Below are 26,591 nucleotides of genomic sequence, written 5' to 3'. Positions count from 1 at the left end.
CCTACTTTATACCAAAAACGATATTTCCTTGCTTGTTTTAGCTAGATTGGTAAAGGGTGTTTCTTCTAGCAGCCTTTTTCCAGTTTAAAACCAAGAACCTTTCAGAGATGTCTAGAGGAGGCAGGCATTTCCTGCTGTGCAGACACCTAAAGATTTGTGTATTTCTCTTGCTCTCATTAGGGTTTCTCATTCATTTGTCCTTCACGAGTTCAGTTTTAGTTGTAAGAAAGAGTGCTGGGGCATAGAAAAATTACTGTTTTTTTCCCCCTTGGAGGGTTAATCAAATTGTGGATTTGAATTGAAAACAATCCCTTGTGGCTGTTTTAATCCTATTGCTGCCATCATTCATTTATCCAACAAAGGTTTATTCAGCGTCTGCTAAGTACCAAGCACTGTTATAGGAGTGGTTGGCATTGTGGTGGCTGCAGAGCTCACTGGAGCAGTAGCAGAGGGCATGAGGAAGCTGCAGTTTGCGGTTGACTCCCAGTAGCAAGGAAATTGTAAGTTTTCCCACCCCTGGAAGAATAGGGTCAAATCCCTACCCAGAGACCGTCCCTAAAGCCAGACTGCCTGGACTCACGTCCTCAGTGACTCCACAGTTTGCTCATTTGACACCTTGGCAAATGACGTAATCTCTTGGCCTCTGTTTTCTGCTTTATAAAAATTGGTCAATAAATACCTACTTCCTAGGTCGGAGGATAAATATGAACAGAACTAATATATATAAAGCATATGGAACAAGGCTTGGCACACACAAGAACTTGATGCACCTTAGTCACCCTCAGATGCATGCAAAACCACACTGTCCTCTGCAGACTTGAAAAGCCCACAGCTAGCCAAAGAATTAGAGAATCGGCAGTGAATGTTGAATCTGCCAGTGTGCTCTTTGCTTGTGCTCTCCAATCATTGCCAGTTCCCTGAGATGACCCTTGGTGGGGACCCAGCTGGTGGGCTGGTGAGAAGGTGGGCTTGGGCAGCAGGGATGAACATTTGTTTGAAGATATTGCTTGCCGCCCTGAACTCCCTGCTGGCAGAAAATGTGGCAGCCTACTGAGGTCGAATTGTAGCTCTTTGGACAAACTTTGCTTGGCTGCATTTTTGTGGTTTCTTCTCTGTGACAGGCAGGAGTGTGGGAAAACCGGAAACAGCTCAGCATCAAAAATGCACAGAAGGGGAGAAAAGGCAAAGATTTCTTCAGACTTTAAGAAATATAATCCAAGTATCAAAAGGCATTCTGTGAGGCATTGTTCCAGGAAATAGTTTCCAATTTGCCTTTAAAATTTAGCACAAGTGTGTGAAGCTAAGTTAGCCCTAATGGAGACCTTAGCATTCTCTCACATACACGTAAAATATCCGGGGTTGTGAAGGCCCCACAGATGTTTTCAAATATTCTTCGGACCTTCAGGAAATGGAATAGAATAGTTTTCCATCTGAACTGACTCAGTGAAAAGCTCCCTCTGAAATATCCAGGTATAGTTTAAGTAAACTTTATTTTATATTAATTTTAGATCTTCACAGGCAAGTTGTAAGGATGGTACAGAGAATTTCCAGATACCCCCTCACCCAGGTTTTCTCACCGTTAATACCTTACATTGCCATGGGAAACTGTCATTGGTATGTTACTATGAACTGAACCACATACTTTATTTGGATCAATGAAGTGATTTTTAATTCAGAGACATTTTTCATAATTCCTGAAATTTAGATCTTGAGTATCAGTTGATATGTTCTCACTCTTCTAGAGAGGTTGTTGTTCCTAGCCAAGAGAACAACTTACTTAACATCTCTACGATTCAGTTTATTTTAAAATAGGAATAATAATAGGGTCATTAAGAGAAATAAATGAATTAACAAATATCATGTCCAAGTAGAGCATTAAAGTATTGGATGTGATTCGGTCAATACAAAGATAACATTTCAAGAAATTTTCGCTTTTTTTTTTGTTCCTTTGAGATGTATTGCTATATTGCTTGGGTCCTGTGGTGGCCTTATTCTGGCTTAGTTCTCAAATTAATCAGGAACCTTCAGTTACAGCTGGCGGTACTGAGTCACACTCAGGAATGCCATAGTTGCCCCAAGAGACACAGCTAATGAGAAGTTGTAATGAGCATTTGACCACGCCAAGCCCTGTATTTTCGGGTTGAACGTCAAACTTCTTCTAGCACAGAAGTTGGCATTGGACAGATAGAGAAGCAATTACCAAGAGCCTCAAAGTTTCCACATCCTAGAGTTTGGAGAACAATAGAATATAAAAGATGGAATGTTGTGTGGATTTTGGTGCAAAGGGAGTTGAGAATCAGAACAGTGGGGTCCTGTTTCTTCATGATAATTTTCAAGTCACTTTTCCTCTAAAAGTTTCCTTTTTCCATCTATAAAACAGAAACCACTGTCCCTGCTGCATAATTAGCCAAAATAGCTTAGTTTCTGTGAATTCCGTTGAAAGCTTTTTATGAGCACATTTGTTTTTTAATCCTGATGCTTTGCAGCCATTTTCCTGATCCCCTCTTGGCCCAGCAGTTCTTGTTGTAGTTTTGAAACTCAAATACTCATAGTTCTTCTATATATCTTCTTTTGTAAGTTCTGTGAAGAGAATGATTTAGAATTTTTTCTTTTCTCCTTTTCTTTCTTGCTCGCTTTCTTTTAATTATTTCCATAGTGCAATAGCCTTTCTTGGTTTTCCTCTCCAAGATTTGCAACACTTCATAGTTTAGTATCTACCTCAGATCCTCCTTTCAAAACTATTTGTGCTATCTCTTCCAAGCAGTCAGTTACATTGAGATGACAGCCTGTGAACAACTACATGCATCCAAATTGTCTCGTCCTTGTAAGTGACCTTTATTCTCAGAGCTGGAATCATACTCTGCAGGAAATACGGAAAAACAAACATGAAGAGATTGAAGTTTGCTGGGCAAGTTCTGTTATAACTTGGGAGACTTCTCTTTGAAGAAAGAAAACAGACATGTGTGAGGTCCTGAGTTTGATCACCAACACCACGGAAAGGAGAAGAGAGGAGAGGAGAGGAGAAACTGAACTACAGTGCTTTTCTGGGATTGCCTTTTCTTACCCTGGTCTTCTGTATCAGGGTGACCTCAGTAGAAATTGAAGGTAACTACTGTTCTGTGTCAGCACCCAGGACAGTGGTGTTTGTTAAGGGCTGCTAGGGATTAGGAGGGAGAAAAGCATCAAGAGCTAAGCAGCCCAATAACACCAAACACCAAGAATATGACCCAAACGTTTGGTGAGTTCAGCAATATGATGAAGGTTGCTCAAAAATTAATGCCAGAAGAATCTAAAAATAAACATCAGGTTAAAAAATACACATTCACATATTATAACACTTGAGAAAATTCTTTTTTAAAAAAGTAGGAAAATTCTAAGAAGTAGTCAGGGGTTATAATGGTCCAAGAGTCTTGGTATGAGCATAGAAGTTGTCATATTATAGATTAACCATTATCTGTTAATCTTTTAGTCTCTTATTATGTGTAGTTTGAAGAAACATGATTGAGTCTGTAGCATATCCATCCTTAAATATAGGACTCTCTAGAAATTGTGCATTTCTAAAATATAAATAAGTTTTCATGCAAGAAGGTAAAGGAATAGAGGCATAGTTTGAGGCTAGGAGTATAGCAAGATCACAGGTAGTTAGTGGCTGAGCCAAAACTGGCACTCATACCACTTACTGTGCTAACCACAGACTCTTCCCATCAGACCACACTGATTTTGAAAGTCCCTACCAATCCATTCAAATGCATCTGTACAGCAAATGCAGATTAATCATCCTAAAATACTGCTTTTGGAAAAAGTGCAGTAAGCACTTAGGAATTTACTTCCCTTCCTTTCCACACCAGTTTTACCACTTAAGTGACCGAAGAAGTATTCAAAAAGAGAATTAGTGCCACTCTCATGCTGGAAGTATTGGGGGATTCCTGTTTGATGCTGCACAGGACGGGCTGGTTTGAAGAACAACATCGAAGAGTTTTTTTATATAATGGCTTCCTGTCAGAGTACAGTCTGAGAAACTATGGGGAGGGCTTGGATATGGGAAGAGGTGAGCAGTCAAGAGGTCTGCCACTTAGATTCTGTTCCTTTCCTTTACTACCCTCATTGTTTGGATTTTAGTAGTGGCATTAGGAGGTCTTGGGATTTGGTTTGACATGGACAGTGAAATCAGAGAGATAGGTACTAGCAACTACTCCCAAGAAAAAGTTGTGCTGGTTGTGTAGGTCAGTGCTGGGGCCCTAACACTATGCAAGACAGATAAAATGCCTTGGTTCATGAAATTCATTTCTGAGGAAAAGGATAAGTTCAGTCCCCAGCCCCAGCCGCTGATGCAGCTTATAGTAAGTTCTCAGGACATAGCAGTGGTAGTGGTAGGGAAGAGAATGATAGAGGAGTACTTGATGGGGAATGTGGGGGTGGTGCTGGTGATGGTATTTTGCATCAAGAATCACTGAATAATAACTATCTCATCATTATTCATGATCTGTAGAGTAGCATATGGGAGGCAGCAGAGCACAATTGTTGATAGCCAAGGATTTGAAATTAGATTTGAATCCTGGCACTTTTACTTAATTGACTGTTATCTAGAGATACCTCTAAGTTTCTGTTTCATTGCATGTAAAATATTGCCTGCATCTTGGGTTATTCTTAGGATTAAATGAGGCAGTAAGTTTCCCTGATATATATTGTGTCCCATATAGGCTAGTTGCTGGAGTTTTAATTTCTGCTGGTGCTGTTGTTCCCTGTTAAGCAAAAGGAAGCACATTTTTGTTGTTTGTAAGTTCGTATTCATGAGTGTGATTTGGTTCTAGCTAGCAACAAAGTTAAACACATCCTGATTTCCTGTAAAGACTTTGGGAGGTGAAGGCTTAGTTTCAAGCAAAAGAGAACATTAGATTTGGACCTAGTGACTTCCAGTCAGGTTGGCGCCCTAAGTTCATACTTTCATGTCCCTCTCTGCTTCAGACACACAGCAATGATACATAGCAATTTTAAAGAAAAAAGTCAACAGGGCATAGCTGGACTTTAAAACAAGAGAAATACCCCTTTGGCTCCAAATGTGAACTCTGCTCTAGAAGCAGGCAGTGGCAGGAGGGGTCACTCCTGTGGCATTTGGGGCCTAAAAGGGCCCCACCAGAAGGAGAAGCTAAGTCCAGGTTCATTTCTTGAACATAAAACTGATTTTCATGTGAGGATAGTTTGTCCTACAGGGAACATTTGACAATATCTGGAGACATTTTTGGTTGTTATAACCAGGGAAGGGGTATGATTGGCTTCTAGGGGATGCCAATCTAAGAATGCTTGTGAACATGCTGCAAAGCCCAGGATACCACAAACTCCTTCACCACAAAGAATTACCCAGCCCCAACTGTCAGTCATCCCAAGGTTGAAAACCCTAAAATAAAAATAATAGCATCTCTCCTAATGGGAGCCTGATAACGCTCGCATGGAGCCACTGCCTGAGACTCACCTTTATTTGAGACCATGGACTCACAGGGTCATGAAGACAACTGTTCATGTCTCAGAACCAGCTTGGATTTCTAAACATCACTGAAGTCAGGGCCCCAAAATGCCACTACAAAGCCTGGCTCTGAACCAAGGCCAAGGGGACAGTTACAGGCTACTGTAAAACCTTAGACAGGGAAGAGGAAGCAAATAGAGAAACAAGGGCCAATGATTCTGATTCAAAGTAAGCCTGCAACCCACAATTCCAAAACACATGAATAAATGTCATACTAAAGAAGATTCCGACAAAATCAATAGCTGGAACATTCTTTATAGATAAATTACTCTTTTTGAATAGTCATATATATCATTTGTCTCATAGGAGTATCTTGTGGAACATGACATGTGGCTCTGATAGGAGTGTCGAAAGAGAGACCTAAGAAACATATGCATAAGCATACTTCAAAAAACAATAATAAGAATTTTCCAGAATTAAAGGAGGCATGCGCTTTAGCTAAAAAAATTCATTCCATATACTAAAATAAATGTGCCTCCAGACGTATTGTAGTGAAACTGCAGAAGATTAAGCATAAAGAGAAGTCTTAAAGCCTGCCTAAGAGAAAATTGCCTTTAAGTACAAAGAAACAAAGTACCAACATTCTTCTTTTCAGCAATAATAGGTACCAGAAGACAATAGCTAACAGCTTCGAAGTGTTGAAGTAAGGTGATTTTCAGTCTGGAGTTTTATATGTAGCTAAATTGTCATTCAAGAGTGAGGGCAAAATAAAAATAATCTGAGATGTTCAGAGTCTACAAGTACACCATGCATGAATCTTTACTAAAACAGCTAGTGGATATTGGGAGAAAAGTGAACTCAGAAGTGTTGGATAATAAAAACAACAGAGTGGGACAGATTAAGAAAGTGCCGTAAATGGCAATGACTATGAAAATAATTATTGATCTTTAAATAGATCTATAACATGCTTAAGACAAAAGAAACAAGATGCTACATAATTGATACACAGTCTTTCACTTTCAAACCAACATAGGGGAAAAGGGAAATGCAGAAACTGTGTGAGTCCAGTGGAAGGCAGAAAAAGAAAAGAGCAAAAGGAAAGCATGATAAATAGAAAACAATAATTAAGTCAACAGAAATAGTTCAAATGTGTGAATAATCACAATAAATGTTAACAGATTATGGTCTTTTAAGAGAAATTACCAGATAGTATATTTTTTTAAAGTTCAGTTATAGGCTGCTTAAAAGAGATAAAGTCAAGTCTCACAAAAAAAGTAGAAAACAAAGAATTAGAAAAACATGAACCATGAAATACTAATCAGAAGGAAAACTTGGGAGACAGGTGTGAGTGGCTCACACCTGTAATCCCAGCTACTCAGGAGGATTATGGTTCAAGGCCAGCCAGGGCAAAAAGTTAGTGTGACCCACCCCCCATCTCAACAAATAAAACTGAGCATGGTGTCATGAGCTTGTCATCCCAGCTGTGCAGGAGGCATAATAGGAAGATCACATTCCAAGGCCAGCCCAGGCATAAACACTAGACCCTATTCAAAAAAAAAAAAAAAAAGTAAAGCAGAAGGCCTGGGGCGTGGCTCAAGTGGCAGAGACCTGCCTCACAAGCACAGGTTCAAACCCCAGCTCCACCACCAAAAATGGAAAATAAGCATAGCAATATTAATATCATGTAAGATAAAATTGGGCAAGGAGCACTATAAGTCGAAAGCTGGCAAAATCAGGAGAAATTGCCATATCAATCATAGTGAGCAATTTATTTCAATATACGTCTATCAGTCACTGATAGGTAACTCACACAGAAAATACTGTTTGAAATGCAGAATTAGCAGTTTCCTCTAATAAGTAGCTTTGAATCTTTATTGGCCATCGTGCATAATAAAAATACATTTAATATGGAAGCCAATAAAAATATCTGTATGTATATATATATGGGAAATAAAACTTCAAGACCCAAATACCATTTTCTGTTCTTCTTTTTAATGCCCCTAAATTGATTTTACAACCCACATATGAGTCACAACTTAAAATCTGAAAAGCACTAATAGTTGTGCATGAACTCCTGCCTCGAACAGGGGAGAATATACTTTCTTTCCATGTAAACATGAAACATTTGTTCAGCACATACTGTATAACAGGCAAAGTCTCCATAGATTTCAAAATACCAGTATCAAACAGCTCACACTCTAACCCATCATGCACTTCAATTAAAAATATTTTAAAGATAGCTTTTGATTTTGAAGTCCATGTGTTGGGAAATTTTTTAAAATAGAATACTTATCACTCATGATTTAGAGGTAATCATAGTCAAAACTATAAAATACTTAGAACTGAAGGACTATAAAAGTACTACACATCAAATTTGTGGACTGGCCAAAACTACATACAAAAATAAAGCTTTTTTTTTCCCAATACTGGGGTTTGAACTCAGAACATCTCTCCACTTGAGGCACACCTTGAAAAGTAAACTTTTAATCATAAATATATTTAGTAAAAAGGCAAGAATTGAAAATAAGTTAACTACTTAATTTTAAAAGCTATCAAAAGACAGCTAATTAAAGGAAGCTAATGAAAATGAAGAGAAAAAAAAAAACTAGAAATCACCTGCACAACTTTTGGCACTTGAGAAAACCATACCTCAAACCATGTCTGGCACATTAAATACCTATTGAAGGGATGAATGAAATTGACAACAAGCATAGAGACCATCATCTCTGGAATGATAATTAATAAAAAGAGAGAAAGGCCAATATCATCAGGACAAAAAGGACAAAGACAATGTAATGGGTGATATGCAATACACTATAAAATGAAGTCCTGTCCACCACTCCTGCACAGAAGTCAACTTCAGTAAATGTTTCTGGAATTGGTTTTAGAATCAGACCCTACTTAATACTAATGATGATCTAATTGCTATTTTCTTAGGATGAGCATGTTAGCTTCTGATCTTTAAATATATATATAACCCCTGGACTGATGGAGAAAAGGAAGAGGCACACTTACAACTATGTGCATGTAGGAAAGTTGGAGGAAAGTTGGAAGATGTTTAATGTAGGAGTAAATATGTTCTAAGAAAGGAAAGTTGGAAGATGTTTAATCTAGGAGTAAATATGTTCTAAGAAACATCAGAGCACATTTCCTTTGTCTCTGTCTCTGTCTGTCTGTCTCTCTCTCTCTCTCTCTCTCTCATATGTGTATGTGTGTGTTGCTGGGGTTTCAACTCAGGGCATCACCACAAGTGCTCTACTTGAGCCAAGACCCCAACCCCTTTTGGTTTAGGTTATTTTTCAGATAGACTATCATGGTATTTTGCCTGGGGCTGACCTCAATCCTTAATCCTTCTGCCTCTGCCTCCCTCCTAGCTGGGACTACAGGTATACACCACCATGCCTGGCTGGGATTCATTTCTTTAATCTACCTTGCACTTTGGGAATTTTTTCTCTCCCTTGGGATTTGAAAGAAGTTGGTTATCACCAGCATTTTGTGAAAGTGACCAAGTGTGGGGTCATGTTTTCAGGGCCTTCACAAATGCAACCATTTCTATTTTGTCACAGCCCTGGCAAAGTCAGTATTTGCAACTCTGTCTTGCTGTAAAATCTTGATCATTTTCCTTTCATGGATCCTTCCACAGAACAGTCATCTCTGATGTGCTTATATGAATCCAAGTAAACTTTTGCCAAAGCATTGAATTAGAAAACTAGTACTCCTGGATTAGAGATGTGGAGAGCCTTGAAAAGAACCCAAAGAATATAGCACCAAACCACAGTCAATTTGGTGAACAAGACAGACCTTGAAGGAAAGCCTGTCACTTCAGGATAGTTCCCATGGATTCAAATAATAGTGAGAAGAAAGAACAGAGGAAACAACAAATAGAGGAGAGAAGGAGCCACCAGAAAAGCACATCAGAACCTCATTGGCAAGACATAAAAGGGCTGTTGTTTATCGTACCCTCCTGTACCTGGCTGACATGTTCTGTAGGCTGGCTGCATGGTGTGGCCATGATGCCATGTAAGTCCTAAGCAGCTGTTTGATTGGTTTATTTTCTCCCCAAGTAGAGGCTTCACTAGAAGAAACCTTTCAAAGTGATGGGCACAGGCAGTAAAAAGAGTATTATTTGTAATGCATCATTGAACAATTTTGAAGACCCAGAAGAGCTGTCTCTAAAGAGCAAGAATAATACCTGTGTCTGGCTCTTTCTTAGACTTCAGAAAAATGGAAAAGGCAAGAGGAATTAGACAGGCATGCAACAAGTGAATTGAATTCTGGGCTAGGAAGTGCGCATTTCATATTTAAGGAAACTAGGTATTTAGGAAAGTATTGCCTTAGTGGAAAGGAGCATGTTGCTATTAAATGAATTTTAATTCTTTGTTGCTATGACACATGGCCACATTTCTTATTACAGTTTTTAAATGGTTAAGTTAATAGGCAGTCTGACCATAGTTTTTTAAAAATCTTGAGCAAAGGTTAAACCACAGTTAAGGTTTGTAGTAAGCATGTAACATTCAACCTTTGACTATAGCGAACACTTTTCCATCCCCAGGACCCCTGAACTATTTCCCAGAAGAGCAAAGGACTATTCTTACATCTACCACTCTCCTTGGGTGGAACTCTTAACTTTTATATGTCTGTAACAATATAATAATAAAGATAATGGCACCTTTCTTATCTCATCTTTGCAGTACTTCTCCCCATAAAACTCTTGATACTTTTATAACTCCAACTTTTCTAATTCATTTTTAACCCTTTCTTCCTATGTCATGTGTTCTATGATAAGAAAACATCAAGTAGTAGAGCCGTACCAAACACTCATTTTAACTTGGCATACTCACCTACTCAAGGAGGAGGACAGTTATAATTTCAATAACGTGGGTGATTTTGTTTCATTTTCTACTCAGGTTAAGGCAGGAGATGCACTGGTCCTCCAGTCAATCCTAGTTCCCAAGAGCCTTTCTTACAGGAAGAGCATCCCTTTGCACTTCTGTTCTCATGCTCAAAGATACATATTTGATACAACATGGGCCCTGGAGACAAGACACCTTCATGTGGTGTCAGTTGAACAGAGATTCATTCTGATGCCAACAGAAAAAAAATATGTATATATTAGATTAAGAGATCTATATTATTAGATCCTAAGGGATCTTAAGAGTAGCTTTGATGATGAACTTTCTGCCTTGTAGGTTGCTAGCTAATTACTTTTTTATTTTAATAGCAAATTGCTATCAACTTCCAAGTTCTGAATGTAGTCATTCTTTGGGGTTGTTTTGGCTTGGTTTGCTTTTTGGCTTTTTGAGACAGTGTCTCACTATTTAACACAGGTTGGCTTTGAACTTGCGATTCTCCTGCTTTATCATCCATTTGCTGGGATTGCAAGAGTACATCACCATGCCTGGCAGAATGTGGTCATTCCTCTCCAGTTTAGTATTAATATTCTATACTAATATTATTCAGTTTGATATTTCTGTATATAGATAAGTTTATAGTGAATGCAAAGAATGCAATCAATGTTCATAAATAAAAATGACAATAGTAATAGTAGTCAACATTTGTTTAGACCTTAGTATGGCACTTGTTACTGTGCTAGGCTGTGCTTTTACTTCACCACCTTATCTAGTTCTCAACAACCCTATGAGACAGATCCTGTTACCCTATGTGAAAGCACAGTGACGACCTTAAAGACAACCAAGGAAGTACCAATACCTTCCTATGTAAATATGTCCTGAGAAACAGGTATCCCCAGAAAAGCAGCAAAGAGCCATTGCAGGGCCAAGTGCAAATTAGCATACTTACTCCTGACAACCTGTGTTTCAAAGGTTCTCAATTAAGCGTGGGTTATCCAAAAAAGATCTTTGATCCAAAACAAAACAACAACAACAAAAAAAGAGTGGGTTATCCAGAAATCGTGATACATTTTCCCAAAGAAATGAACTCTCACAACAAAAGCATGTTTACCTATAATATGCCAAAAGCAGTTATAACAAACCTGAACTATTTGTACACCAGTGTTTCAATGGAAAAATTCACTCAAGAATTTCCTCTTGGATTGCTGTGGACACATTTCTTCATCAAAAGAGGAGTGAGAACACTCTGCAAGAAACAGAAGTATCATTAGATTCAAATTCTGACTCTGTGCTGGCTCCCAAGGCCTGTGGTGGTTGTTGATGGAAGGAAGGAGGAGGCAGAATGAGTGGAACTGGGCACAGGGGCCATAGGGCCAGCAGATCTCGGATGAGGAACAAAACAAAGCCCATGAAACTGATGGGTAGGTTGGAGCTCCAGAGAGGACAGGGAGAAGGAGGTTAGAGAGTTTGAGAACCCCTGACTCATTGGATCCAAGCTGCCAGGGTTTCTACACCACCCCCACTGGGCAGCTCCCTACCCTCTACCTTTGTTTCTTCTACTGACCCAAAGAATTAGTCTGCCTGCTTCCCATTTTTAACCATCATATGTAGGCTTCCTCTGTGAAACTGAGCTGCGCCTCATGGCTGTTCCTCACTCAGCCTTCCTTTTTTTTTTTTTTCATTTTTCTTTTATTATTCATATGTGCATACAAGGCTTGGTTCATTTCTCCCCCCTGCCCCCACCCCCTCCCTTACCACCCACTCCACCCCCTCCCGCTCCCACCCCTCAATACCCAGCAGAAACTATTTTGCCCTTATCTCTAATTTTGTTGTAGAGAGAGTATAAGCAATAATAGGAAGGAACAAGGGGTTTTGCTGGTTGAGATAAGGATAGCTATACAGGGCATTGACTCACATTGATTTCCTGTGCGTGGGTGTTACCTTCTAGGTTAATTCTTTTTGATCTAACCTTTTCTCTAGTTCCTGGTCCCCTTTTCCTATTGGCCTCAGTTGCTTTAAGGTATCTGCTTTAGTTTCTCTGCATTAAGGGCAACAAATGCTAGCTAGTTTTTTAGGTGTCTTACCTATCCTCACCCCTCCCTTGTGTGCTCTCGCTTTTATCATGTGCTCATAGTCCAATCCACTTGTTGTGTTTGCCCTTGATCTAATGTCCACATATGAGGGAGAACATACGATTTTTGGTCTTTTGAGCCAGGCTAACCTCACTCAGAATGATGTTCTCCAATTCCATCCATTTACCAGCGAATGATAACATTTCGTTCTTCTTCATGGCTGCATAAAATTCCATTGTGTATAGATACCACATTTTCTTAATCCATTCATCAGTGCTGGGGCATCTTGGCTGTTTCCATAACTTGGCTATTGTGAATAGTGCCACAATAAACATGGATGTGCAGGTGCCTCTGGAGTAACAGTCTTTTGGGTATATCCCCAAGAGTGGTATTGCTGGATCAAATGGTAGATCGATGTCCATCTTTTTAAGTAGCCTCCAAATTTTTTTCCAGAGTGGTTGTACTAGTCTACATTCCCACCAACAGTGTAAGAGGGTTCCTTTTTCCCCGCATCCTTGCCAACACCTGTTGTTGGTGGTGTTGCTGATGATGGCTATTCTAACAGGGGTGTCACTCAGCCTTCCTAAAGCCAGCACAGTGGCCCTCTTTCTACAAAGAAAAGAGCCCATCCTAGGCCCTCTAGGACTTTTCCTTTTTCACTTGGACATGGAAGAGCAAATATCAGCCAACAGGTGCATTGGGAGGGTTTGTGGGCCTATAAGTGGCTAAAATGAAATACACAAGCATTTTAGATGTAGCTATCCAAGGCAAGGCAAGGCTTGTGGGGCAGGGGAAAAGCCCCCTGCTCCTTTCTCTCTTTTTGCCTCTACAGTTTCCCTGTCCTCAAAATGAGAGTGGAATGGGTGGGAAGAAAGGCCCCAAATGGAAGTTTGCTGGTAGGAAAGTATCAGTAAGGGATCTCAAGGGCATGTCTCTCCTGGGTGTAGGGACCACTAGGCACCTAAAAGTACCTGCACCTCCAAGTATGCACCTCTTACCAACTTTCTCTCTGCCTAGTAGCCAATGCTTCCCCTTTGTCACTGGTTATGGAATACCCTAGAGTGTCATAAAAAGCCCCAGTTCTTAGGCTTTATCCCAGTCCCACTGAATCAGTATCTCCCAAGAAAGGGCCCGGAAATCTGTATGACTGACAAGTGACCCCAGATGATTCCTGTCGAGGAAGTTTGGCAAACACTGCCTGGATATTGCCATCCCCTCTCCATTCTGCTACTTTTCAAAGGTTCCAGGGCATTCTAAGCCTCTTTCTGGCTCAGAATCATTCAATATGCCCTTTCTTCATGAAAATGCTCTTCTCCCTACTTTGGACTAGCACCTACTTCTCATAATGCCATAACTGGACTGCAGTATGATTTCCTCAGAAAAGCCATCCATGACCTCACCATCCTCTCCTCACCATTGAAATCAGCCTCCTTGGTCAGTTCTCTCCTAACCCCTTTGCCTTTTCTTCTTAGCATTTTTCACACATTTGTGTCTTACTCTCCCAGGTAAAACTTGAACACACCAACTACATCAAGATGGATGGACCCAGCAATAAGTGTATTTAGGGTATAGTGGGTCAGATCCCTTTAAAAATATTCATTGTCTATCTGATTTATGCAAAATGTGTACGTCAGATGAATTAGGCTAATACAATCTCTTTGTGAAGCATACATTCTAGCAAGGATAATATGAAGCAATCATAAAATTTCATATTTATACTTTTGAAATTATGAAATTATGATTTTGAAAAGTGCAATGAAAGAATTGCAGCAAGCTGTAAGAACTGCTAACAGGGAGATGTGACATGGTCTGTAGGCATCACACCAGTCATAGAATTTATGAGAGCTGTGGCTTGGAAACCACCGTCCAAAGGACCAGTCATACTCTGTCTTGCCTCCTGTTAATGTTGGCCTGAGGGCAGGTGCTGTACTAGCAGTGTCTCAGCCATAGCATAAGTAACATTCTGTATTAGGTCATGCTTTGTTTGGGGCACTGTGCTGTGTGCTGTGGGATCTTAGCATTCCTGGCCTCTACTTACTTGCTGCCACCCACTATTGCAATGACCACAATGTCTTGACATTGCCAAATGTTCCTAGGTGGGAGGGTGGAAGTGGCAAAATCTGCCCCTCTTCCCTGATTGGGAACCACTGCTCTACATAAAACTTGGCTTTAAAATGTGCCTTCTTGTGATTTACCCAAGTCAGTACCTGGAAGGGAATGTACTGAGTGTCCGTTATGTGCTGGGCACTAGGGCCACAACAGTGACCAAAGTATGTGCTTTCTTGAAGCACATTCCACTGAGGAGAGGTGGAGTGTGAAGTTTGAAATATGTCGTATTTCAGGAGAAGTGTATAAGTTGGTCAGAGAAGTCATCTCTGATAAGATGACATTTGAGAAAAATCTTGAAAGGAACAAGGGAATGGACTACATGAGTGGAGGTACCAAGAGCAAGAGGCAAAGCCATTGAAGGCTCCATCCTTGACCTCACCTTTCATCTCATCATCTTTCAGTTTGTAGAACTGACCAGGCTTCTTATGTTTCAGAGGGACCTCCACAGAAGGGCAGCTGAACGGACTCCAGAGCAGCCTTAACCCTGCAGCCTTTATGCCCATCACCAGCTCCGCAGGTTAGTGGGTCAGCAGGGAGGGTGACATGGGGCAGGAGTTCCAGTTCCAAGAACAAGTGTCCAGACTCGGATGGCCATTTCTGTTAGATCCATCTTTTAAAATAATATGACAGCCTGAGGTAGGCATTTTCTAGAACTAGTTTGGGATAAATGAAGCTTCCCTGTCTGGTGGAGTGCTGTCAGAGTGCAATATTTAGTACTACTCTCTTGTATTTGGCTGGTATTCCACTGTTAATGCAGAATTTCCACATGTCATACCTCTTGCTTAATCCTCACAAGGATTAAGCTTCATAAGGTGGATCTCCTTGTCCCCCTCACATGAGGAAACTGAGGCTCAGAAAATTGCGAGACTTCTGGGAGGTTACATGTGGAAACAGGGCTGGAGGTCTAGTCTTCATCTAAGTCTTATCATGCTAATACCATGGTCTGTTGACTGGCCAAAAGCCTCTCACTATAGGTGCATACTGACACATGAAGCAACAGGAGTCCAGGAATGGTTTTCTATGTACAATAATTCAGAAAAAATATACTAATCAGTAAATAGAAAAGGTCACTTTCAAGTTAACAGATATTGGTTATTGAGCATCCACGTGAAGAATGTAACTTGTTGGACCCTGAGTTATGCACAGGGTGAACAAGATGGTCTCAGCTCAGGAGCTTATAGACCCAAGTTGATGGACAGGGCATTGGGGAGTGTGCTCCAGATAACACTGAGGGGCATTCGGGTACTAGGAACGCATGAAATGACAACAGACAACATTGACTGGGCATGTGCCATTTTTCTGGCTCAGTGCTGAATGCTTTACAGGTAACAATCATTGTTCATTGCACAGGCATATAACATAGGAACATTGTTCCCTATTTGATGGGTGAAGAGAAAAAGACACATTACTCATGGCTAGTGAATGTTTGGGCAGTATTTAGACCCAAGACATATAGCCCAGGTCTTTCAGGATTAGAGAGGGCTTCCTAGAGAAAGCCCTCTAAACCAAGATCTGAATGTGGACAAGTCTGGAGCAGGAAAGCACAGGGTGGAAGGAGTTCCAGGAAGAGGGCACAACATGAGCAAAGACCCAGGGCCATTCAAATGTGCTGTGTTCTGTGAGCCCCACCCACCAGAATGGCTGGGGACTAGGGCATGAGCAGGAGTGAAGAGGAAGGCTGTGAAGTACCAGGATCAGTTTCTGGGCCATGTAGGGAACATGGTCATTGTCCTGACAGCAGTAATAAGCCATTAAGGAGTTCAGGCAGGGGTGTGTGGAGTGTGGTGAGGAGCTAACATAACACACGTTAAAATGATTACAAGATCTCTGAGAAGCTCAGCTGTATCATAAGGATAATTACATGTATCTCATAGGCTTATTGTGAGGATTAAATGAAGTAACATCTACATACAAGTCAAGTCATGATATCATTCTCCTAAGGGTGTAAAGATTTGTTCTCCTTTACAATTTTAGAACCTGAATTCAAGAAATGTTTGATGTTTATGTACTTGTGCCCTTCCCATCCAAAAAAAGAATTACTAGAGTATGGTAGTGTTTTGTTGCTGCTGCTGCTGCTATTGGGATGGTGCTGGGGATTAAACCCAGACCCTCACACATACTAGGCAAGTGCTGTATTCCTGAGCAACATCCCCAGCTCTTAGAACATTCAGTTACTTTTAAGGAAGTAAAACTCTCCCCCTGGAAGAGAAATGTTGACTGTGAGAATAATGGGTGAGTTTGAAGGAGTTCCATGAAAAATAGCATTTTAGAGCCTCTTTAGCTCTCCAGGTTGCTTAAGCTGGAGAAGTTCACAAAGCCTAGAAGCTTCAGGAAACCACGACTACTTCAATTCCATGTCTCAATTCCATGTCTCACTGGTCAGTACTGAATTGAACTCTGCGTGCACTCTGGCAGAAGAAGCCGGAAATATGAAGGGTCAGCTGGGTTATGTGTGGCATCTTGACCGTCAGTTAATGTTCACTTACCGTTGGTGATGTTATTTAGAAGATTTTGTCATAGTCATACTAAATTTGGCATCCGCATGAAACCATACCACAAAGAGAAGTAATACTTTCCCTGGCTTCTTGTACTGATCTTTCCCCCTACTTCCACCTTAAGGTAACAGGTAGATTATTCTTACCTTGTTCAGGTAGCCTATTACTACTTTTGTCACATAATGACTCTGGGCCTCTAAACTCCCTTGAATTTGTTCTGTTCTGTGACTTTTCTTGTGTTCCTGACTCCTTGTTAAAGAAACACTGACAAGCATGATATAGTGAGGGTCATGCATTTCCTGTACTTCCCAATAAACATTTCGTCTTCACAGCATTAGTAGCTGACTCTGTTACAGGTATTTATGCAGCTAGTAAGTAATTGTCTAGCACTTCAGTTTCAACTACATATCCTGAGATTTCTGTAGTCTGATCAGATTTGCTTTATTCAGAGGTTCAGAAGGCTATCCTGTAAAAAGGAGAAGGTTAGGTGAACAGTAGCAAAACTTTTCTTCAAACCCAGAGGAAGGGAAAATAGTACCCATACTAAGTGTAGAAATTTACACTTCTCCCTGACTTGGGAGGTTTGTACTTATACAGAAATCCTTAAACTGTCTTTGAAAGATACTTAGCCCCTCTCTCCAGGAAACTCAGTTGGTTAAACGTGGTATTAATGAGTCAATAAATATAGCATGTGTATGTTTGCTGGCCCCTTAACCATTCTGCATCTGGCAAATCAGGCTTTAAGATGTGTGACTTTGTTCCACATGCAGTGTAAATAAAGCAATGGTTCGTTCCTATGCTCTGTTAAAATACAACTCAGAGTGCTTTCCCACTGATGGTGGGCTAAGTACGTTCTTTTTATTATGAGCATTAAATGAGATAGTGAATGTGCATACTCCTAGCAGAGTGCCTGGAATGTTCCGCGAATGTTACTTTGCTTTCCTTCTGTACCTGAGGATATATACTCTTAAGTTTTCTATGAAAGGAAAGGGGTAAATTTGAGAAGGAGGCTGGAGTGAGCACCATTGGCCCAAAGCCAGTCATTGGCTTTCCTTCTTTATAACCATGGTGTACTTCTTGAGTTCCAGTGTGGTAATGGTGAACTAAAATAGCCGAGAACAGCAGATTAGATAACTGACATTTCTCTCATGCTCATTTGATCATGTCAGCTACCATTATTGTAGGGATCTGAAGCTACATCAGCTGCCTTTAGTCCTGCCTGCCCCTTAGCTCCCCGGGAAATGCTATGTGTCCTTGTCCTGTGCCCCATTCCCTTATTTTTAAGGTCTTATTGGCCTGAAGTTTAGGAAAGGATCTTGCCACATCTTGAAAATCAATGATGGGTTTCACTTTCAGGAAGTAAGAAAGAGTGCCCTGTTTAATGTTTATCTTGTCAGGCCCTGGTACAATGTGCTATACAGCTTTGTGCTCTTTGCACAGGGGTAGTATGGCAGCACCTCTATGTGACTAGGCCTGCCGACTTCAGTGTGTCACGAAGACAGAGAAAGGCGCCTACTTTAATGTAAAGTAAATCCAGTGGCGCTTAAACTTAACCTCAGGACCTAAAGATCACTTTAACTTTCAAGTGAATTTGTTTCCCTGGCAGCTGTCAGTGGAATGACCTGTTTTCATTATCAGATTTTATAGTTAATGGGGCTCCTGGATCTGAATATAAGTGGTTAAAAATAAAAGTAAGTGAAGCTCTCAAGATGATTGCCCTAGCATCCTATGCCCTTTTTTCTTTCCCTTTTTTTTTTTTTTTTAATTCCATGTTGGGGATCCAATTTCTATGCTTTTTATTGTTCCCAAAGTATTTTTTTCTCCCCAGGGCCAAGGGGTAAGATGACCCACTCTTATGCTTTTAGAAAGCAGAAAAGAGACCATGGACTTGGTGTTTGGTAGGAAGTGGGGTGGCAGCATCTGGAAGAATGATGATCTCCTTAACCTAGTTTTGGACTTTAATTCTTGTCCATTGGGCCAAGATCAAATATAGTGTTAAGTAGGGATTTTTTTTTCCATTTTTTCAGGATCTTTGGAAGCTCCCCAAGTTATTTTCGCCAGATCCAAACCCTTACCCACACAATCTGGAGCCCTTGCTACAGTTATAGGACAGAGAAAATCAAAGTCGGTGAAGGCAGGGCCAATTTAAGGTAATAGTAAGAATAAGAGCATATATATTTTTTTTTCTTATGTCATTACCACGTTCTGACTGTATGCCTCAGCAAGGGACAGTAACTGTCAGGAGAAGTGATAGCTTCTCAAAGTGACGGTGAAGGGGATGGAGATGTAGCTCAGTGGTATCTGCTTGCTTAGCATGCATGAGGTCCTGGGTTAGATTACACACACACACACACACACAGACACACACACACAGACACCCACACACACACACAGACACACACACACACACAGACACACAGACACACACACGCCCCCCCACACACACACACAGACACACACACACACACAGGCACCACACACACACACACAGGCACCACACACACACACACAGACACCACACACACACACACACACACACACAGACACCCCCCCACCACCACACACACACACACACACACACACACACAGACACCCCCCCCCCCCCCCACACACACACATACATTGGGTCTTTATAAACCAAAGCTCAAAAGGAACTTGGGTCAAAGTTGAGCTACAAATAGCTTGTTCCTATAGCTGCCTACCAGTAGGTGGCACTGTGGCAGTAAGAAATTTCTCTGCTATTATTAAAGGCTTTTGTTTAAAAATATAGGGTCTTTGAGACAAGTTAAAGAAAGAAACTAAAGCCATAATTCAGTTGTCACAGGTAGAGTGTAACAGAATATATGGGAATGTGTTATATTTTGAAGATCAAGTTGTAGAAATATCAAAAGAGAATGGGTATTTATTATTAGAGAAGGCTTGTAGACTAGAGTTAGGTAGTTTGTAAACTGGACTTGGGAGATAGAAAAGAACAGTATTTTTTTAATTTGGTGATAATTACTTCTGCTTTTTTCTGAGTTATTTAAAATAAACTTTTGTTATAACTGGCCACAAAACAAGCTATAAACCCCATCCTATACCCATTGGGAAAAAAGTTCAGACATTGAAGGAATTATCATACTTGATCACGTGAAGCTGCTTCTATACTTCAGTAATGCTGTCCTCAGTATTATGTTCCCAGCTGTCACCTTCAAAACTTTCCAGAAAATTCTGTGGAACTTCAAGACTGTAATGATTCCTTTCCTCTTTACTCTGCTCTACACACAAAGCATATCTGCTGTGAACTTAATATTCTTCTTACCTCTTGGGAAAACATTATTCATTAAAATACCTCAAAAGAGCAAAGGAGAAAGGAAAATTATTTACCCACCACATGGTTCATTTACATTAGATCAGAAAGCTTCATATAGCATTCCCCAGCCCATCTAAACTCTTCCCAAGAGGAATGAGAAGAGGGACAGGAACACCAAATCCAGGGCTCGGTCATCTACCAAAATGTACCAGAAGAACTGAAAACAACCAGAGTTCTATGTGATACTTAGCCAATGGTCCTTTAATGCTGATACTAAGCAGCCTGTCCAGTGATGAACAACTCATAAAATATAAAATACTAAAGTGAGAAGGTCAGTATTTCCTTCAGGAGACTGGCAGCTAAAAGAATGAATGTGACATCAAGCTCCAAACCAAACTCATGGCCTGCCAAGAAATACTTATGTCCATCCATTTCCAGAACTATGAGACTTGGACCTGCCATAGTTGTAATAGCGCTTTTCTTGATATTTTCTCTCTCATTAGTATCCCTTACAGTCCACCCTAACATTACATGGCAGTATAGGAACACCAGCAAAGAAGCCTTGGGAAAGAGCCTGTCCCTCAACTTATAAAGCTGTTGCAAACAAGCTCCACTGAGCCTAAGCTGTCCATATGGTAGGGATGGCCATGGCAGTGAGAATTGCCAAGTGTGTGTGTCTCAGAAGTCAGCCTCCCAGGGCACACTGTGACTACTGGGAAGGTGCAGAGTCAGCCCCCCTGCCTGGCACCAGGGGGCTTAGGTAGTTTACAAAGTGAGGAGGCATAGCTATCACCAGATGCATTTTTTTCTTTTTGTTGTAAATGCACTGTAGACAACAGACATCCCTTAAATCATAATCCCAAATGAGCATCATCACCAGCTATGTCAGTCCTAGAACCTATTCATATATGGGTTAAGTGAGGCAATTAGGCTCACTGAGAGGATTTGCAGTGTGTTTTCATAATACATTACATAATACTAAGAACACATAAATGGTCCTTATCCGAGAACACAGGGGACTGTAATAAAGGATATTAGGAACTAAAGCCTGCCTGAAGCCCTTATATGCTACCACAGGCAAGTGTTATATTCAAATACAGACATTGCTTGCTTAGATTCTGTATTTCTGTGTTTGGCTTCTGTTAATAGTTAATTTCATTATATAATGTAATTACATAGACTATACATATACATATATATATGCATATATATGTATATGTGTATATATATATATATATATGTACACACATCATATTAACTGTATTTTCTTATTTTCTGTATTCTTGATGCTCCAGTATTTGGGGTCCTTATGGACCAGAGGGAGACTGCCCCACTTGGGGGTTAGTTCACTCCTGAAGATAATGACAAGTTTATACTCAAGACTCCCTCTTTATCTAACTCTCCCACATCAAGTCAAAGTCTCCCCTGTCCTGATCATCCCACAGCCAGATGCCAGGCAACTAGAGAGTACCTCGAGTTCCAAAGTCCACTGGAATTATTCAGACTAGCCAGTCCTCATCTGTCTTATTTGCCATCTCTCACCTTTACCCAGGGAACTCCAGTGAAGGCTCTGGCCTACACTTTCCCCTAACTCCCATCTTCTGCCTCACGACCAACACTGCTGATTTCCCTGTGGCCAGAGACCATGACCTTCTTTCTAGAACCTGTGAGTTAATCATCTTCTTCCTTCCAAGCCTTTTTCTTTTTTCCTCCTGTGGCCACACTGACTTCATAATAGCATATCTAATGGGTACATTCTTAGAACAAATACAATAGAAAGAATACCTTTAAACTGCAGCATCAAAGACAGCAAGAACTATGACTTAGGTCTGTGTCACAGCACTTTGTTATAGTCTTTATTATACAAGTGATGTGTTAACAGTGTGTTTTGCTAGCCTCAATCTGTCTGCAGCCACACAAGGATATAGATTCCTCTACATAGCAAAATCGCCTGGCTGTCAGCCAGAGAAATTTCATGCTTTCCTGTCCTGAGGCCTCTTTCATTTCATTCAGTAACTGTTTCTACATTCAGAAACAAAACTCAAGTGTAGCTGAACAACCTGGCTCGAAGTCCAGGAGAAGACAACCTGGCTATCTGTCGTTTAGGAGGAGTTGGGAGGATACTTGTAAGAACCCACCCAAAGGAGGATTCATTTGCCTTAAAGAAAACCAAGGAACTTTATTTCTGAAATGGATTAAGAAATAGGCTACTGAGAAAGATAACATCTGAAAATTGATATTGTCTCATGCTAAGCTGGCAAAATTCCAAGAGAAGAGTGATGATTCTTCAATTGTTAACAATTACTACTTTGTTATAAAGAGACAAGCAAAGTACAGTGGCCCGTGTCTCAAATTACGCTTATATTACAGAAGCACACACTCCTCCTGGAAAACAAGCCTGGCACCCTGGATGGTTAGACTTGTACCTACCATTGCATCTTTTACAAAGTTGTGTGGTCCTGTATATGATCCATTCACTTTGAGTGGAAGAAGATCCAGTCCATTCTTGTAGCCCTGAACTGGGCAAGTTACCAATATAACATAGCCTTACTTGGTAAACCTTTATACATTGTATATACATATACAATTCATCCTCTGTGGGTAAGCATCCTGTGAACCCACACACCTTGTTGCTAGTTTCAATGGGATGCTTGTTATAGCCACATACTTTTGCTTTAACATCCATGTACCCTCAGGACATAATTGTTCCTGAAAGTTCTAAAGAAAGAAAATGGCATGCTGAGCCATGCCTGTCTTTGGAAAAAGCAACCTTCACACATGGAAATATTTGCAGCTCTGCTTACTTGATCTTTAGTTTGAACTGGGCTCCAAGACGTGTAGGTGTTTAACTGCAGAGTTTGGAGAATAATGAGGTATATTGCCTTGTTGACATGACTGGCATTGATGTTTATCCTTTATTCCTTCAAATTACATTATTTAAAACTATCTCCTTCAGTCTTCATGGTGAAGAGCATCACTAGTGAAACTAGAACAATAGTCTCTTATAATTCTGTGTTCTCATCTTGCAAGAGTGCAGGTATTTCCAATTAGCACCACAGGCATCAAGGGGGCTCTCTGCTCTTGAAACCCAACCCCAGATAATCCAGCCATCTCATGCAACAGAGGAGCAGTGCAAATGTGTGAAGTATTCCTTTAACCACATCAATAAAGCATAGCCTGCGTCCCCAGTATAAAATGGGGATGTAAGTTGGAAACCTATCTGGCTTTAGGGTGGTGAAGTAAATCTTAAAAACTCAGATGGTTGTAAGTTGCTATAATATCATTATTTATTTGTTTCTTGTTATTGGGTAGAAGAATTGATCTTTTCGTTTCTATTATACTGAAAAGTTTGGGGTTTGTTTTCCTCTCTTCCATTCACTTCTAATTTGATTCCCATGAAATCTATGACAACCCAAATAAAGATATTTTGGAATTTGACAAGAATTTTTTGACATTATGGCTGAGCTGCAAATTTTTTTGGATAATGAATTGTTCAGTTTTTAATTAGGTATTAGAATGTGAACTTTTCAGAACTGCAATTCTTTCTTAGAAATATGACTCCTTTCAGGCCCTTTGTTTTATATTTATTCACCATTCTTACTCTTTTCCAGAGCAAATCACTGCTGTGTGTGCACATACTCATCCTTTTCTTTATACAGAGGGATCGAGTTGACCACAATAGCCTTTTGATCATCAAGGAGAGAGACACTCTCAATTACCTCTGTTAAGGAAGGTTGTTGTATGTAAACACAGGGAAGAAACGGCCTCCGGAGCCAGACATCATGGAAACAGGCTACCTTACTTGGGATAATTGCTGCTCTCTTGGCCGCCCGTCCCTCTGACCAGGTCATCTGCTGTCTCCTCAGCAGACGGCTCCTGTTCTTGTCCAGGTTAACAACACTGCTAAACTCATGGCCACACCCCTCTGTGACAGTGTCTTATTTTTGCGTTCTGTCTTCAGAAGACACAATCAGGATACTTCCATTCATCCATCCAGCAGATGCCCACTGGTGGGCAGAGCTCTCTCTCCTGAACGGTGGGCAGCAGCTGCTTTGGAGACAGATGCCAGCCTGCAAAGTAGGCTCTAGTGTAACCTGAGTGTGTTAGTCAAAGCTGCCAGTTTATGCATTTCTGGCCATTTCCTTCAGATGAGATTATAAGTAGGCAAGTACAACATGGACTTTTCATCTCTAGCATAATGTCTTAAAACATAAAAGACATACAGTAAAATTAAATAATAAAATATAAGATAATATCAGTATCAAAAAACAAGATAATGAATTTTAAAAAAAATAAGGCCAAATAAGTTTTTTATAATTGAGGTATAGGTTGGCTCTGAGTTTCCTGATGGCCAGGGCAAAGGAGGAAACATAATAAGTTGGAATATATAGTCCCATTATCAAAAAAAGAGGGCAAAATCAAGCTGTTTCTAGTTCTTATTCTAAAGGAATTTTTTATATACTTTATTTAGAGTGTGCCAACTGAAGTGATAATGCCCCCAGCAAGCTAATGCAGCAGTGTGTTTCATACAGCAGCTACTTGCCATGACCCACATGAAGACAAAATATCCTGGTGCATGCCAGTAATGATAGCTCTGTTAGGGGACACAACTAATATAGTGTAAGTCTGTGCAGTCCACACAATCCCAGGGTAAGATAATGATTACTTAGAAGAGTAGATGAATTGCATGTGTCTTAGACCATCCTAAATATAACTTCTCTCAAGGGGTTGCTTGATCAGGACTAGTTATGCTCTTAGGCAAGTGTCCTGGTACCTGGTCTTTTATCTTGCTGTGTTAAGATGCATCTATATGCTTTGGGAAGCAGGTGGCAGGGGTAATATCTACCAAAAACTGGAACCTAAGCAGTATTCTCACCCTATCATCCTGTCTGTTCTCTGGCCCTTTATTTATATGTAAGGTGTCCCCTGGTTGGGTGCCATCTCCCCACCTTTCTCCTCTCTCACTGCAACATGGCTAATTCCTATTCATCCTCAGCAACTTTTCTCCCATCCAGCCCTATCCTGTTCCCACCCCCTCATCTGATTTAGCTTATTGACTTTGCTCTGATTACCTCTATGATGGCATTTCTGACACTCTGGGATCTTTGTGAGTTATTTGACTGTTCCTTCCACTAGGCTCTAAGTCCCTGGAAGGCAGGATTGGTTCAGTTTGATTCTGAGAGCCTGGTAGAGGGTCCAGCCCTTAGTAGGAGCTTAAGAAATTCAGCCAAACAGATGAATGAGTGAATTTTCATACTTCTTCCTTGGTTTACTTTGCTAATGTTTGGAATACCTAAAAATCCTTCTTGTCCTCTGGGGGTTCAATTAAATCATATTTCCTCCAGTAATCCTTACATGTATTATTGTATTTATCTTGCCATTTTTTAATCCCTAGAGATTTATAATTTATATCACAGTTTGACCTTGCATGTATTTTTTGTCACTACTTCCTGGGTGAATTGTCTTTTCAGTAAGACCATAAATTGAGGACAGAATCACATTTTGTATGTTTCCTGAATCTCTAGCAACATCAAAATGCTTTATCACCTTGTAATGTGGATCCAAAAGAAAAGAGCACATTGATAAATAAGTTTTTTCTGGAAAAATCTATTTTCTATTTTTTTGGCTTCAAGTAAAATGCTTAATCTCAAGATAAAATTTAGTGAAAAATTCATAAATAATATTATAAAATGTAACAAAATATTAAAATGTTTAAAATCAAATAACCTTCTTTATAAATTACCTAATGTTTTGTCCTGTTTCTTGTAGTATTATAAAACTGCTTCCTATAAAATATCAAATGGCCACTACTCTTTAACTAATGACCTCTAATCAGCATTTACAACCTCACCATAAACTTATTTGTTGCAAAGCAGATTTCAGCAGGAAGACCTTCCATCAGTTAAAATGAGGTTCAGTTTATTCGAAAAACATTATCCTTTTCTCTTCTCTACGCCAACCAGTTGGAGCCCCATTAACACTTATCACACAAACAGAATTTGCTTTTGAACATTGGACTATCCTTTTTTATTCTTCTGAATTTTCCAGGAAAAGATGCTTTACTAATAAGGAAAATGCAAATCAAACCCCACAATGACACCTAGTAGGATGATTACTACTAAATAAAACAAAATAACAAGTATTGAAGGGGATGTAGAGAAATTCGAACCCTTTATGCTGCTGGTATGAATGTAAAATGGTGCAATTGTTACAGAAAACAGTACGGTGGCTCCTCAAAAAATTAGGAACAGAATTTTCATAGGAACCAACAATTCTCCTTCTGGGTATATGCCCAAAAGAACTGAAAGTGGG

The 26,591-nt window shown here is 40.1% G+C and overlaps 1 protein-coding gene across 17 annotated transcripts in view; it reads left to right on the top strand.

The window, feature by feature from the left end:
• Positions 1-26,591, top strand: part of Ttll5 (tubulin tyrosine ligase like 5) — a 264,716-nt gene that overhangs the window by 211,792 nt on the left and 26,333 nt on the right. For 13 of the 17 annotated variants that reach the window (XM_074067497.1, XM_074067496.1, XM_074067492.1 and 10 more), the window contains 2 exons: positions 14,927-15,009; positions 19,015-19,137. In XM_074067497.1, coding sequence (XP_073923598.1) covers positions 14,927-15,009; positions 19,015-19,136 — 205 coding nt within the window. In that variant the 3' untranslated portion in view covers position 19,137. Of the gene's footprint in view, positions 1-14,926; positions 15,010-19,014; positions 19,138-26,591 lie in introns of those variants that run through there. The other 4 variants (XM_074067498.1, XM_074067494.1, XM_074067499.1 and 1 more) reach the window with 1 other exon arrangement.

The sequence above is a fragment of the Castor canadensis genome, chromosome 3 (genome assembly GCF_047511655.1).
Source record: "Castor canadensis chromosome 3, mCasCan1.hap1v2, whole genome shotgun sequence".
In the NCBI taxonomy this organism is placed as follows: Eukaryota; Metazoa; Chordata; class Mammalia; order Rodentia; family Castoridae; genus Castor; species Castor canadensis.
The sequence above is the reverse complement of the archived record's forward strand: the minus strand, read 5'-3'. Positions and strand labels throughout refer to the sequence as shown.